The sequence below is a fragment of the Dermacentor albipictus genome, chromosome 4 (genome assembly GCF_038994185.2).
Source record: "Dermacentor albipictus isolate Rhodes 1998 colony chromosome 4, USDA_Dalb.pri_finalv2, whole genome shotgun sequence".
NCBI classification, from domain to species: domain Eukaryota; kingdom Metazoa; phylum Arthropoda; class Arachnida; order Ixodida; family Ixodidae; genus Dermacentor; species Dermacentor albipictus.
In genome coordinates, this window is record NC_091824.1 from 111,396,175 (window position 1) to 111,411,138 (window position 14,964).

General features: G+C 47.1%; 1 protein-coding gene across 1 annotated transcript in view; it reads left to right on the forward strand.

Annotated features, from left to right (window-relative positions):
• Positions 1-6,085: 6,085 nt before the first annotated feature.
• LOC135914034 (transducin beta-like protein 3) overlaps positions 6,086-14,964 on the forward strand; it is a 37,739-nt gene continuing 28,860 nt past the window's right edge. Inside the window, exons 1-10 of the mRNA XM_065446747.2 lie at positions 6,086-6,245; positions 6,396-6,447; positions 6,779-6,874; positions 7,052-7,177; positions 7,623-7,771; positions 10,550-10,720; positions 11,940-12,015; positions 12,100-12,166; positions 13,570-13,751; positions 14,256-14,459. Of these exons, the coding sequence (XP_065302819.1) occupies positions 6,220-6,245; positions 6,396-6,447; positions 6,779-6,874; positions 7,052-7,177; positions 7,623-7,771; positions 10,550-10,720; positions 11,940-12,015; positions 12,100-12,166; positions 13,570-13,751; positions 14,256-14,459 (1,149 nt within the window). The 5' untranslated portion in view covers positions 6,086-6,219. The remainder of the gene's footprint in view (positions 6,246-6,395; positions 6,448-6,778; positions 6,875-7,051; positions 7,178-7,622; positions 7,772-10,549; positions 10,721-11,939; positions 12,016-12,099; positions 12,167-13,569; positions 13,752-14,255; positions 14,460-14,964) is intronic.

The following is a 14,964-nucleotide window of genomic DNA, read 5'->3' on the forward strand; positions in this document are numbered from 1 at the left end:
CCTGATCATCGTGGGCACGTCGAGCATCCACGCGGCAGACAAACTGGTCGGGGACTTTGCGATAAAAATCCAAGAAGGAGCAGACCTCCATTTGCACGGGCACGTAAAACAGAGCGAAGACAACGTGATTCACGGAGTCATCACAGTGGCCAATCTGGAAACCACCGAGTCCCTGCGAGGGAAGGTGAAAAGCTTTCACGGAGAAAGCACCATCCTGGAGATCCGAAAGTTCGGAACTTCTAACAAAGCCAGAATCACCTTCGAAGGCAAGTACAAGCCCAGAGCTGTACTGTACAACGCGCAAGTCATACCGGTAGCAAGGTACCGCCGCACCATACCAGCGTGTAACTTGTGCGGCACAGTGGGGCATAGGCCAGATACCTGCCCGACACCGAGACAAGAAAACTGCGGACTCTGCGGAACGCTAGCCCCGTTTGTGGAGGGAGTGCGGTCCCCTCACCTGTGCAACCCAAAATGTGCGGTGTGTGGCGGCGAACACGCCACGAACTCCAGAGACTGCACGGCGAAATTTCGCACGAACGCGCAGCAACAACCCAGCAATCAGGAGAAAAGGAGGAGGAAAAAGAAGAAAAAAAAACAAGAAGAAGAAGAAGGGAGGAAGCGGGAATCTCCCGCCCCCTCCACCTAGCAGGGAGTCGACTTCTGATCAACCCAAGCAAAAGAAGACCTGGGCCAGCATAGTCCAGAACGGGATGCGGCAGGTGAGTGGGACCGCCTCTCCTCCTCCTCCTCCCAAACCTTCCTCTCCACCCACACCCAACCCAGTAGAAACCGAGTTACGAAACCAGATAGCAGCCCTAAAAGCGCAGATCGCGGTGCTAACGAGCAAACTAGAAAGTGCGCTAGCTAAACCCCAGCCACCTCAGCAAGAGGAGACGATGGAAAGCGACACAGAACCTAGTCTTGAAAATAAACTAGAAGCTATGATGAGAAGGATCCAGGAATCCATTCCCACCATAGTCTCACAACAGATAGCGAAAGCGATGACGGTTCGCAAATACACTAACACGAGGAGACTCCAGACTCCCCGAACATACAGGATGCGTAGGGTGATAAGCGAGGACGAGGAGGAAGACCACCAGGAGCAATTTCCCCCCCAGAATAACAACAATCTCCAGATACAACATGGCGAGACAAACTAAAAAGAGTCCCATAACATTAACGCAGTGGAATAGTCGAGGCTTGAAATCGAGGACTAAGAGAGCGGATCTTAGGATGCACCTGTCTACGTACGAGCATACTCCGGCAGTGGTGGCCGTACAGGAACCTGGCGGGAACGTGAGCATCACAAACTACAAAACGTTCCAACTCGACCACCTAACGTGCATCTTTGTGCACAAAAACTACACTGCAAATTTGGTAGATCTGGAATTACAAACCAGCTTTTCGCACGTGATGGTGACTCTTCTGCCACTGAAAAAGGAGGATTCGCCGCTACACATCCTGAACGTGTACTGCCCACCTAAAGCAAAAAACGTAACCTTCTCCACACTCCTGAGCAGAGCTATCAGGGAAGCAGGACGAGACCCGTTACTAGTAATGGGAGATTTCAACGCGCAGAGTCCCTCATGGGGCTATCATCGAGAAGACATACGAGGACGGAAGCTAGCGGAGGCGGCGTCCGCGTTAGGTCTAACCCTACACACTGACCCGGCGTGCCCCACGCGGATAGGGAACTCGGTGCAGAGGGACACGTGTCCCGACTTAACCTTCACGAAAAACGCGAGGCAAGTGGAGTGGACGAATACGGAGGAAACTCTCGGTAGTGACCACTGCCTGATCACCATAACGATCCGTACGAAACCCCTTACCAGGCCTACGGGGCACACTATGCTGCCGGACTGGACGAAATTTAGAAAGGAATACGAGGTAAGCTCCATCCAGGAGCAGGGATATCAAGCCTGGACAAAACAGCTGCTGATCCACCTGCGTTCGACGGAAACGCAGGTAAAGCTCTCAGAGGCGGTGACGGACGTGGACACCCACCTCCTCCACCTCTGGGCAGCCAGACGCAGCATGGTCAAAAGATGGCGTAGACAGAAGCATAACCGAAAGCTAAGAGCTCGGATCGCGGCAATCACTAAAGAAGCGGCGGAGTACGCGGCGCAACTCGCGGACGCGAACTGGGTAGATAGGTGCAACGCGGCCGCTGGGCAGATGTCTAGCAAGAACACATGGCGCCTCTTCCGGGCACTCATAGATCCCAACCAGACGCGCACCGAGACGCACAAGCACCTGCAGAGAGCGGTACATGCATTTCAAGGAAATACGGCCCAGCTTGCACTGAAGCTTCGGGACCAGTATCTGACCACAACCCAAGATCCAAGGGGAGACGCTTACAGATACAATGGAGCCCAAAATGCTGAGCTGGACGAACCTTTCAAAATATACGAACTCAAGGCCGCTCTAGCGAGGATGAAACGCGGGACCGCGCCAGGAAGGGACGGGATCTCGGTAAAACTCCTAGCCAATCTGCCGGACCGCACATACGAATCCCTCCTAGAACACTTTAATTCGATTTGGGTGGGCGAAGCTCCATTTCCCACGGAGTGGAAGACGGCGCTGATAACTTTCATCCCCAAGGCGGGCAAGGCCATAGATACGGATAACCTAAGACCTATTTCTCTCACCTCGTGTGTGAGCAAACTGATGGAAGCTATGGTCAGAGACAGACTATCTGAGTACCTAGAAAACAAGCGAGTCTTCGCCGACTCGATGTACGGCTTCAGGCCAAATAAATCGGCTCAGGACATCCTGCTGCAGCTCAGCAGGGAGGTACTAAACCCGATCGAACATCCGAACGGGGATAAGATAGTGCTGGCCCTAGATCTGAAGGGAGCCTTCGATAATGTGACACACGAGGCGATCCTCACACACCTATCAGAGACGGGATGCGGCAGGAACGCTTTCGAGTATATAAAACGCTTCCTCACGGACAGACAGGCCTACGTGAGGATCCAGAACGCGGAACACGGCCCCTTTCTATTAGGCACGAGAGGGACGCCACAAGGAGCGGTGCTATCCCCCTTGCTTTTCAACTTGGCAATGAAGAACCTGCCGGTCCACTTGGAGAAAGTCCCGGGTGTGCAACACGCGCTGTACGCGGACGACATCTCCATTTGGGCCACGCAGGGCTCTCTCGGTGAAATGGAGGCCAGCCTGCAGGAGGCGGCCACCGCGGCGAACGAGTACGCGAAAAGATGTGGCCTTCATTGCTCCCCTCAAAAATCCGAATTCGTGCACATTCGCCCCAACAAAAAATGCACAAACAAGATAGAATTGAGACTTGGATCGGAACCGATACCCGAAAGAAAAGAAATTAGAGTCCTAGGTCTTTTCATCCACCAGCGTCGGCTGGCGACGACCACGCTCGACAAACTAAAGAAGGTGGGAGATCAGGTGGGCCGAATGGTCCGCAGAGTCTCGAACAAGAAAGGGGGACTGCGAAGCAAAGACGCCTTGCGGCTGGCCAATGCCTTTGTAACAAGCAGAATCCTGTACTCGACCCCCTATCTCCGCCTCAACAAACACGACCAGAACATCATCGAGGTGATAATACGCAAAATGGCGAAGAAGGCCCTCGACCTCCCGATAACCACGTCTAACCTGAGACTCCAAGGTCTGGGTATGACGAACTCCTTCGATGAACTTAGAGAAGCCCACCTCACAGGTCAATACACGCGATTATCGCAGACGCCGTCAGGACGCCGCCTTTTGGCCCGTCTGCACATAGAACACACGACTCTAACCGAGGAGAGAGTAAGACTCTCTCAGGAATGGCGTTACGCCCTGCACGTAAGACCACTCCCAATTAAGATGTCCAGGGACGACCACGAGGGTAGACGCAGGGCCAGGGCAGAGGCCTTAGCTCACCACTACGGAAGGAAACCCGGGGTATACTACGTGGACGCATCCGGCCCGCACCATGGCGGGTGGTACACGGCGGCAGTGATCCACGAGTCCAAAACGGTGAACGGGCTCACCTTCAAAGCCCGAAGCGTCACTCAAGCAGAGGAAGTCGCCATCGCTTTAGCGGCAACACACTCCGATTCCAAGACAATCATAACCGACTCGCGAGGGGCGTGTCGGAACGTCCAACAGGGCTGGGTCCCGTACCTGGCCTACCGGCTACTGCAAAATAGCTCGTACGTAGGAGGTCCATCCCACCGCTTCATAGTCTGGGCTCCGGCCCACTCGGGGCTAGGAGGAAACGAGGCAGCAGATGCAGCCGCCCGCGCGCTCTCTAACCGGGCAACCTCGTCCCCCGCCACCTCTGAAGAAGCAGCGGAAGCCACGCCGACCTACACTTACAAGGAAATAACACAATTATACAAAGGTAGACATAAACTGTACCCCTACCCGTGTAAAGGATTAACGAGAGCGGAGGAACGCCTGTTCCTCCGCCTTGTCACGAACACCATGATGTGCCCGGCCTCGCTAAAGCACTTTGACCCTGCCTTCTCCGGGGAATGCCCGCACTGTGGGGAGAGGTCCTCGGACCTCTACCACATGGTGTGGGCGTGCCCCTCCAACCCTGCTTTTACTCCACACCCAAACACCACCCGGGAGGACTGGGAGGCGACCCTACTCGCCTGTTGCGACCTGAAAGCCCAAAAGGCGATGGTCGAACGAGCTATGGCGGCAGCGGAAGGGGTCCCGTACTAGGGACTCCACCTAGTGTTTGTGAGGGGAAAGGCACTAAGCCTGACTCCAGAGCACCCTCCATGTAACTCCCTCTTTTCAGAGGAAATAAACGTTTTCACCACCACCACCCGAACCTCGACCGGCGTTACTATTGGGTAGCGTGGCGTTGTCGGCAGGCTGCAGGCGTCCGGTTGACTATGGCGACCAGGCAGGGACGAGACGATTTCTAGTGCGAAACTTGCACTGTTTATTCAATGGTTTGTGAAGAATATAGAAGAAAAGAATGAATGAATGAGTTACGCCCTGAGGGTTATTGTTTTTTCGTCTCGGCCACGTTTCCTTACGTTAACGTTAGGTTAGGTTAGCGTAATAAGGGTTAGCGTTGCGCGACATATTAGACAGTTTTAGCAGAGCGTTTGCTTGCGCTCCGCTCCGCACACGTTTCATGCGCATCGGTGGCTGCATAGAATGCATTGATTTCGCTTATCTAACAAGCGCGTCTCCCAGAGAAGCCACTGACGGGCTCTCAGCTTGGCGGTAAAACGTTTACGAAAGCAACTACACGCCCCCTGACGCACCGCTAAATCAGGTTCCTAGCGGAACGTGGTCAGCGTCCCACGTTCCGCTGCCGCTACGCGTGCTGTGCGCACGCGCGTCAGTGTTCCCGGTAGCGTTTTGCTGAGCGGTTGCGTGCCAATTGTTGCGATAGGCCGGTCTGAGCGGAGCGGACCGTAAACGCTCTGCTAAAACTCTCTATTCTCATAGCGGTTGCAGGGGCTCCGACCGTCACTGGCGGCCTTTCAGCCGCTTGCGTTCAAACGCGATTGCTAAGGCGCTCTGACGTCTAGATTTTCAATATTTGTAGCCCGGTCTCTACTACGGTCCCTACTGCTCCCACGGAAACATCATTTCCAAGGTGCATTGCCGTAAGGCGCGAGAAAGCTATGGTCCGGCACGAATGACTTTGCACAAGCGTCGGGCGATCCCTCAAATGAAGGTCTCGTGCTTCAAACGCGGTGCGGTATATTCCCACCCCCTCCTATCTTTTTCCTTCGTACTACCGCCGTGATGCCGTCGTCGTCATGCCGCCTTCGGGTGCGCTTAACCCATCCTGAAAATGTATTTTTCTTTTCCTTGTTCTGCGGCCGTCCTCAAATGCAGAAGGAAGCACACGTGCGCGTCGTTACGACGCATTCAGTGCACTGAGCATAGCCTCCGAGATTTGATATGGCTGCGCATGTAGTCTTGGAGGCCAGTAAGTTTTGTAGCACTTTTGCAGCAATGTGCACGAGACAGTTGCAGTTAGGTTATGGGAGTTTATATATTATACTAATAGTACTTTTTTAGGTGGAAATATTTGGGAAGGCTACTACATTTGAGAATGCTACAAGGTTTGCAGCAAATTCGCAGCAGAGACAGTAGGGCGAACGATGAGCAACCGCAATGAACATCATGTTGTTGGCAAGATGGCCGCTCCCATAGCACGCTGAGCAAAGCATGGGCCGCGTATACTATTGAGTTTTATGTGGTGACTGGCGGGGTCTCTGTGCTACAATGTCGAAGTCTGAACTAAAAGAAAGGTGACATTTTCGGTTTAGTAACCGCAGCTAAGTTTGAAGCACCTATTTGCGGTAGATGCCTGTTGTACATGCTGGCGAAACTGTCTCAACAGGGATGAGTTCTGTCTAAATCATTGCGACTAATCTCATTGTTTACCTTGTAATTTGCAGCTACAAGGTTCAGTCGAAGTATGACGCCTTCTATACTGGGCGATTTGTTGACGTAAGTTTCGTTTATTTCTCTGAGCCAGCGCGCGTTTCCATATCGTATGTTGTCGCTGCTTGAGAACGAAAACGTCGATGTGTCACAAGTTCGCTTCGTACTCTAGCTAATGTATTGTTCATGCAATCTCACTTAGACGTGTTTAAACCAGCAAAAGCATGCTATCGAGGAAAACTAGGTGACTGTCTCGCTATTCCTTTTAGTATCGCATGAAGGGTGCTTTCAAATCAACCTGTAAGCGGCAAAGGTTTGTCTCCTGTTCCGCTGCTAAGTTCACTTGACGCTCTGTATCACGTACTCTTTTACTTATTTGTGTATTTATTTCACGTAGTGGCCCGGAAGCGGTGGTTACCTCTACTGTCAACATGGTGCCAGTGTCAAGGTGCTCAACGTCGAAGACGGCAAAGTGTCAAAGTCCTTTGACTTGGTAAGAGATTAGAAAATTTGCAATAATGCATTTAAACGTTTCCGTTTTGTAGCTAGCACCCAGGCATAATGCACTTGTGCGTGCTTTTCTATCTTTGATGCTCGTTCCTTTCTTTAGCAAGGTTGTTGCACCATGGATGATTTTTGAGTTCACTAGTTGCCTTTTCATCTCAAATAGGGTGAGGACGAAGATGTCACAGCCTTTGCTGTTAGCCAGGATGAAACTACATTAGCAGTAAGTGGAAGGAGTGGACTGCTCCGTCAGTGGGACCTTGAAACAGATGTCCTGGCCAGGACTTGGAAGGTAAGTTAATAATTTTGAACATTCATATGTAGGCGTTGATAAAGCTATCAACAGTCCATATGAACATCTGTGCGCTGAACTCAGAATGGAAAGTTGGATGAGCTAGTTCATATTCATGGTGGGTAAAGCATGAAAAATGCAAGGCAGTCAGAAGAGGAAACACCACAAATGGTGACTCACAACCAGTTTTTTATTGTGCAAATGCTCATGAGTATACACGGGAGTGTCAATGAAAACAAAAAGTATGAACAAATGTCACACACTACATTCTACATGTCACACTACATTGTACATGCCAAGGGATTGTTAACAATCCAGCTCATGTTGAATCAGTAAAAAATCCTTAAAAATCTTCTCTCTAGAACTCGGGGAATAAAGAGGGCATTAAGGGTTAAACCACTGAGATCTCTCGTTTCTTTTTTTCCGTTTTCCTGGACACTACTAGTCTTTTCATCAAGGTCCCGTATCATGTATGGTGTTTGACTCGACAAGCACCCTTCTGGCAAGTGGCGGATGCGACTCCACTGTCAAGGTCTGGGACATTATTCGGCAGTACTGCACCCACCATCTACGAGGAGCACAAGGGGTTTTCAGGTTAGTGTCTGACTAGTGTGGCAATTTTCACGTTTGTCTGCCAGTATTGGATTGACGGTATACTCTGGATGGTTAAAAGGTGCAGGTTTCACAAGTGCACACCTTAAAGGAGTACTAAATGATACTTTTGACTGTTTATTTTTATTTATTTTGTTGTTAGTGAATAAAGGTCCTAGACCTCTAAACACACACACACACACAAAAAGAAAACATTGGCAGGTTTCAGAGCACCTTAAATAATATAATATTACATGTTTTCTACAGCCAGTTTTGGCATTGTTTCTCACAATGTTACTGTTCAGTAATGCCATGACATAGAAAGAGGTCACATGGGAGCAGGGCATTGTGAGGTTTTGACACTCACTGCTCCTCGCCGCGGTATTGAGTGTCAAAATATTGCGATGTCCTGCTCCCACGTAACCACCTTCTGCGCTGTGATGTCACAGTAGAAACAAAACCTAAACTCGCTGTAGAAAAGCTGTTGCTGCAGCCCATTTAGCTCACTGCAGGCCATTTAGGGTGCTCTGAAGCTTGCAAATATATTCTTTTTTTTAGGGTTTGAGAACACCTGCTTGAACTTGAAGCTGTACTTGTTGGTTTATTATTTGACAAGTATGACCAATATTCTGAAGACAAAGAAGCATGCCATCAGGTCCCTCATTCACTTTCTTCTTTCTCTGTTTATAGTCTGCTTGCTATACTCATAGAATCTGGATGGCTCTAGTGATGTATTTATGCATTCTCAGAAGTATAAAGGAGTAATGTACCAGTCTAGTCTATGTTTCGGGTTTGCCTTCCATTTCGACAACTACATGAAGTCTATTTCTAACATATTTTTGGCATGTGCATGCTAGACAGTGACTTTGTTGTAATGTTGGCCCAAGTTTGTTACATGTGGCCATTAAGGAAATACACTGACTGAGATAAACACTTCGGCTGTAACAGCAGCTTGATTACGAACGTGCAATAGATGTACTAACGCAGGGTGACACAATGCATAAATGCACCAGAAGTATGTTTCATACCATTGCCATCTTAGATTAAGCTTTATCTCAATACCTCCTAACTCAAATGCAGGCGTTCACTGAACCTGTTGATTGAGACCTGTTGCATTTTAGAGAAAACTGGTGGTGGATATTTACAGTTTCGATTTAGGCCTTCAAGTATTTCACAATAATTAATGAACATTCCAAGAATTTATAAACTCTGCATACTGGAAAGCACACAAAGTCAACATGTTGCATTGAAAGTTTAATGTGTCTTTTACGTTGTGATGTTATAATGTAATAAGGGAGGTTGCTCAGCCTAAATGCTCCGTCACCTGTGATCAACAGCATTGCAATACAGCTCAACCTTGATATAACAAAGTAGGTACAATCAGCAATTTGCTTTGTTATATCGAAATCTCGTATTGAAATTTGACCTTTTATGCAAATAAGTACAGTTGCAGATCGAATTTTCTTACACGAAAAGGGGCCACAAAATTTTCTGAATTACCGGGCAACCAAAAAAAGCAAATTTGAATGAGAAAACAATTTATTTTGATGAATTTGGGAGTCGGTGACAAATGATATGGTTTCATGCCACGTCGACGATATTTTCACATAGGCGGTACGAATTAAGCGAAACCAGTCATGCTTTCACGTGCACTCCGCCCTTGCGGCTAATAGCCTCGGCCGCACTGGGACGATGCTATCATGAAAAGCGCCAGTAGCTGGGAGCAAATGCATCATCTAGCTCTCTCTCCAACTGGTCACCGAAACTTGAGATTACAAAACCTTCAATACTAAACATGCGGGAAAACAGCTTACATGATGCCATGCTGTCTCGACACGCCCACTCTTTGCACACGTGACAGATTATCTCTAAAGCAGATTGTGCGGCTGCATATGTGCTCATCCGCACTTGCAGCCATGCGATGAGATGTGCGCCAATTTACCCCCCCCCCCCCCCACCCGCCCCGCCTTTCGCGCGTGCTTTATCGCGTTATCGTGAGCTTGCTCCCCTCCCCTCTTTCCCTTTGCTTGTACGGGGAGACGGCATGCGTGCGCGAAGCCACCATCTTTCTTGCTCACCGTCGCACACTTTCACTCGCACCTAAAGAACAAAGTGTGCGGGGCGCTATAGGACCTTATCGCACTTAGACTTTATACAGAACATGATGTAGCTTTGCTTCTACGGTCGCTCTTGTTGCACCGTGCACAATTTGAGAGGTGCCTTTGCGAGCAGCTACTTGTCATTCAGTAATTTGACCATCTGTGTCTGTGGAAGTTTCCATTTATTGTCTCGGCATTCCATTGCTGCAGAAGCGAAATTTCACTATATTGAAATTGCATACAGACACACTTCGTTATTTTGAAGTTCGTTATATCGAGGTTTAGCTGTACTAGTATCTGTATGTTTTTATGTGACTTTTGTTCTTGTATTACTACAAATGCATGGTAGTGACAAAGCTTTCCTTATCAAAACCATATTTAATTTTGTTTCTTTCTTCTTGCTACCTAAACAAATTATCATATTTACTTGATTCTAATGCATACTTCTTTCGAAGAAAAATTTACTAAAAAGGACATCCACATTATGTTCAATATGACACCAAAACTGTGATAATGGCAAGCTATCATCATTGGCATGAGACGTTTCTGTAATCCAGTTCACACAATGCTGCAGTTGGGGGAGGTGTGGTAGCATTTGTCCATATCTGGCCATGAAAATCTTGTGCACATTGGTGCACCTGAAGTCGGAGGAGAAATGATTTGTTGCTGTATGACTGCGCAGCGTTGTCCGATTTCACCCTGATGCTCAAGTGGGCCGGCTGTTCGGAGCAGCTGATGACTATCACATCCACGTCTGGGACCTGTCCAAAAGCACTCTGTTGGGCTCCCTCGAGGGTCATTTCTCTGTTGTCACTGACCTGCAGTTTCTAGACAAAGAAAGTAGGCTACTCAGGTAAGGGCAGTTGAATATCTTACTGGAATGCTGTTTTGCTCAGAAGGATGCCATTTATCTTATTTCTATAAACTACAGCAGGGCAGTGATTGTAGCTTGTATGAAAGCTCCCTTTTGCTATTATGTTGTTGCAAGATGTCACATTTAAATTATCTTCATAATTTATATCACTGATCAAGGTTGCGGGATAAAGTCTTAGTCACAGTATGTGTCTTGCTGCATCGACCATGGCTGTGAGGTTGTAACCAAATCTGAATATGGAGCCTTCTTTCTTTTTTCGATCTGTGCCTATGCATTGATTGGCAGTGCATTTGTGTAAAATTTCAAACTTCTAAGGGTAACATACTATTTTGATACTCAAGCTTGCCTTAAATACGAAGGCAAATCAGAAAGTCTTTGCATCTATTTTTTATTAGCCAAAATAAGCTACATACAGGTAATTACAAATATGCGTACTATTCTACGTACCTTGCACTATTTTTCCACACAATCCCCACACTGGTTCAGGCGTTTGTTCCATCGCAGCACTAAATTTGAGATGCCCGTGTGGTAGAATGCGTCTCGCGGACTGTTGCCTTAGCTTCATCGTTGCATGTGAATCACTGTCGTACCAGGAACTTCTTCAGCAGACTGAAAACAAATTTCTCCTTACATGGGGTGCATTTCCCTGTGGATTTTGATGTGCGTTCATGCCTTGCTCAATAGAAAACGGATCACACTTCACTGCCTGTATGCTGTGGGTGTGTGAAGCACAACCGCCATCTTCAACAACTGACAGTAGTGCCGTGCTGTGGAGCTACCGGCAGATAAGGCTGGGCCTGACCAAGGTCCACCTCTGGGAATAGATATGTTGACTTCGCATTTACAGGTGTAATTTGGCCAAAAAGAAACAGGGGCAAAAACTTTCTGATTCACCCTCATGTAGTGATAATGTTTTTTATTTTACATATGATGCTTTGCATTTCACTGTGCTTCTTGAACTGTTATAGACATGTTGTTCTGTAATGTCCCAGGAGCTGAGTACATTGTAACCAGTATATGACAGGATATCTTGTCATACTGATAGGTAGACCTTTTACGGATACTATTGCCTATAGAATTTATACTTACTAGGGTAACTGAGATTTCTAGCCAAATTTGTTTGTGATCATTTGCAGTTGAGTAATTTCATAGCTGTTTAACCAGTGACCCAAGTATTTCACTATATGTTCATTTACAGCTCGAGCAGAGACAAAGTTGTTATTCTCTGGGACATTGTTGGGCTGACTTTGCTGAAAACTATACCAGTCTATGAGGTAAGGAAAGCATAGGCTCAGAAGAAGGTCTTGTGCCCAGCTGAAAGTTCTTCCAACCAATGCATTTCACTCTCTTGTTTTCAGTCTGTCGAGTCTTTGATCGTTGTGCCCGACTCTTCTCCAGTCAAGTTCATCACAGCAGGAGAGAAAGGTATTACCATGTAGGGGGCACGGTTCATGCTTAAAGGAGTCCTGAACCATCCGTCAGGCTTGGTGAAAAACATGGTCTATGGATAGCATACACTGTTGTGAACATCTCAGCCAAGATTTGCTGTCACATGCAGCGTGCAATAGTCGAGGCAAAGGGGGGAAGTGTCTCTGCAGGCAGTGAAGCTTGCCTCCGGGCACCATGGCAACGCAGCATTTAAATTTCTGCTATATACTCTAATAATGAACCAACTTGAAAATCCATGCTGTAATAGGCTGCTAGAGTAGCCAGAAACTTCCACTGTATAAAAATAATTTGCAATGGGCCTTAGTGAGGGCCCCTTCAATAAGCCAGAAAAGCTGAAAGAACGAAAGACAGGTGGTGACAACTGCCTTAAAGATCCTGCACCACCTCCCCATAACGTCATGCATTTTGACATCTGCTTGGGCCTAGTTAATGTTTTATCGCTAAAGATGGACTATATTGTATTCTAAAGGAGCCAAAACCTGAACTTAGTATCTTTCAAGAACTAGCCATTGTACCCCAAATGAGAAAAAATACTTTGATATCTGTTATGTCATACTGACATACTGGTGCTGAGGTTGCAGCATGAAATAAAGGAAACGGACCTTTGAGTGTCATTTTATTTTTCAACAATTAACCTCATACCATGAAAAAAGAGCTTGAAAGGAATACTTTAGCTGTCTAAACTGATTAAGTGCTTCTATTTTAAGAGCGTATCCCTTTAAAGGATTACTCAAAGAAACTTTTTTTCTCTGTTTTATTGCTTTATTGGAATGCCGTCGACCCAGTAAGTACACTATGGCACCTCAATTTTCCAGAGGGGTAAGAAATGATTGAGCAAGTTGCATTTTATTTGACCAGTTCAAAATGCATGCCAAGTGCAGTATGGCTTCAAACGTGAAAAAGACTCGCCATCAAAGTCTGTTGTGCTGGTTCCGTGGTACCAGATATCACTGACGCATACACACACACACACAAACTATGGCCATGCTGTGAAAAGCTGAGTCAATTCAGCACTCGATGGGACAAGAGAGGAGAGTGTGTCCGCTGTGTTTCCGAGAAGAGTAAATAAATGGAAGGGCCAGTTTGGCAGCTTTCGTTGGCACAGTCATTGTATGGCTTTCAACCACCACACTTGCCTTGTTAACACCCTAAAGCATGCAGTAAATGTGAAGAATAAGGGGATCGGAGGGGCTTCATATTTTGTTAATCACAACCATACATGCCACACACAACCACAACCATACGGTGAAGCCAGAGAAGGCATAGCGGAATGTAATTGTTATAGTATTAGACTGAACTGCAGTAATTACCATCATGTAAGCTGTATTGGGGACTGTTCACACAACACATTGTCATCAGACTTCTTTGTTGTTGTTCAGGATTACTACGGACATGGAACTTGGACACAGGAGTTTGTGCACGAGAGCAGGACAAGGGGCCCTCTGACGAAGAGGCCATCACACGACTGCTGCTGTGTCCAGAGCGCAATGCTTTAGCTGTTGTTACATATGATCACAACATAGCATTGCGGTCCTTGAATAGTTTTGACGTTGAGAGGCAGGTGAGTGGCTCGTGCTTAATTTATAGTAGTTGCAATGCACTGTGAACACTGTAATCATGCTGTCGGTCATCTATCGTGATAGTGACATGCTTGGATGTCATGTAATTGGTGGCATGGAGGCTCTAGGTCGATGTCACTGTAGAAGAATATGAAGGATCCTCTAAGAAAATATGTTCGTTTTATCAGAAATTAACAAAAGAGCGCCGATTTTGTCAGAAACTAAACAAAGGTCTTCCTACTTCATCTCTCAGAGTATTCATCTTAACATGCTTTACCTTGAAGGGAGTGTACTATCTTTTTTTTTGCATTGGTTATCTCGTGTGGGTTGACATTCAAGAACGATTATTGCTGTAGGAGATTGTTCTCCACGTGGTTAATTTTCATTTTCATTCAGATATCATAGGCAATTTTCAGTGTCCCATAGTTTTTCGTTTGTAGAAGTATAATGCAGTTTTAGTGCTGATCTGCTAATGTACAAATATTTCTCTTCCCCCTGATTTCCAGTTTGTTGGACATAACGACGAGATTTTGGACGTGCGATTTCTAGGCAAAGAGGAACGGTTCCTGGCGGTGGCTACAAACAGCCCCCATGTACGGATATTTGAGCGAGAGACATTCAACTGCCAGCTCCTGAAGGGCCATGCAGACACTGTGGTGGCTCTGGACACGTTCGCATCTGATCCCACTCTGCTGGCCACAGTCTCCAAGGTAAGAGCCTGTCTTCTGACAAAAGTGCTCAACCTTTCTGAGCACATATTGACTCTGGACTTGTGGCTTAGTTGATGGAGCATTGTTTTCAGAAGAGAGAGAGAGATGAACAGGAAAGGCAGGGAGGTTAACCAGATGTTAGTCTCCAGTTTGCTACCCTACACTGGGGCTAGAAAGAGGACAAAGAGGAAAGGGATAAAAAAAATGCATACACAGAGACACACACGTGAAGTTGAGGGTTTGATTCCCTGCTCAGTCATGACTGCTGAATCCTCTTGCCATCCTTTTAGTTGCTTGATAACTGGTGATGGAACCGTTTGACAACATTGATGGCTGACTCCAGTATTAAACCAACCTTACAATGACTAATTTCAAGACGAGTAGTCCCAGAGTGAATGGTAATAATCGCTTCAGGCATATGACTTCGTATGTACTGCAATCCTCTAGATTGCTTCCTTTAGCACTTCTCTATTTTAGTTGGTAGCGAAGCCAGGTGTTGAAATTT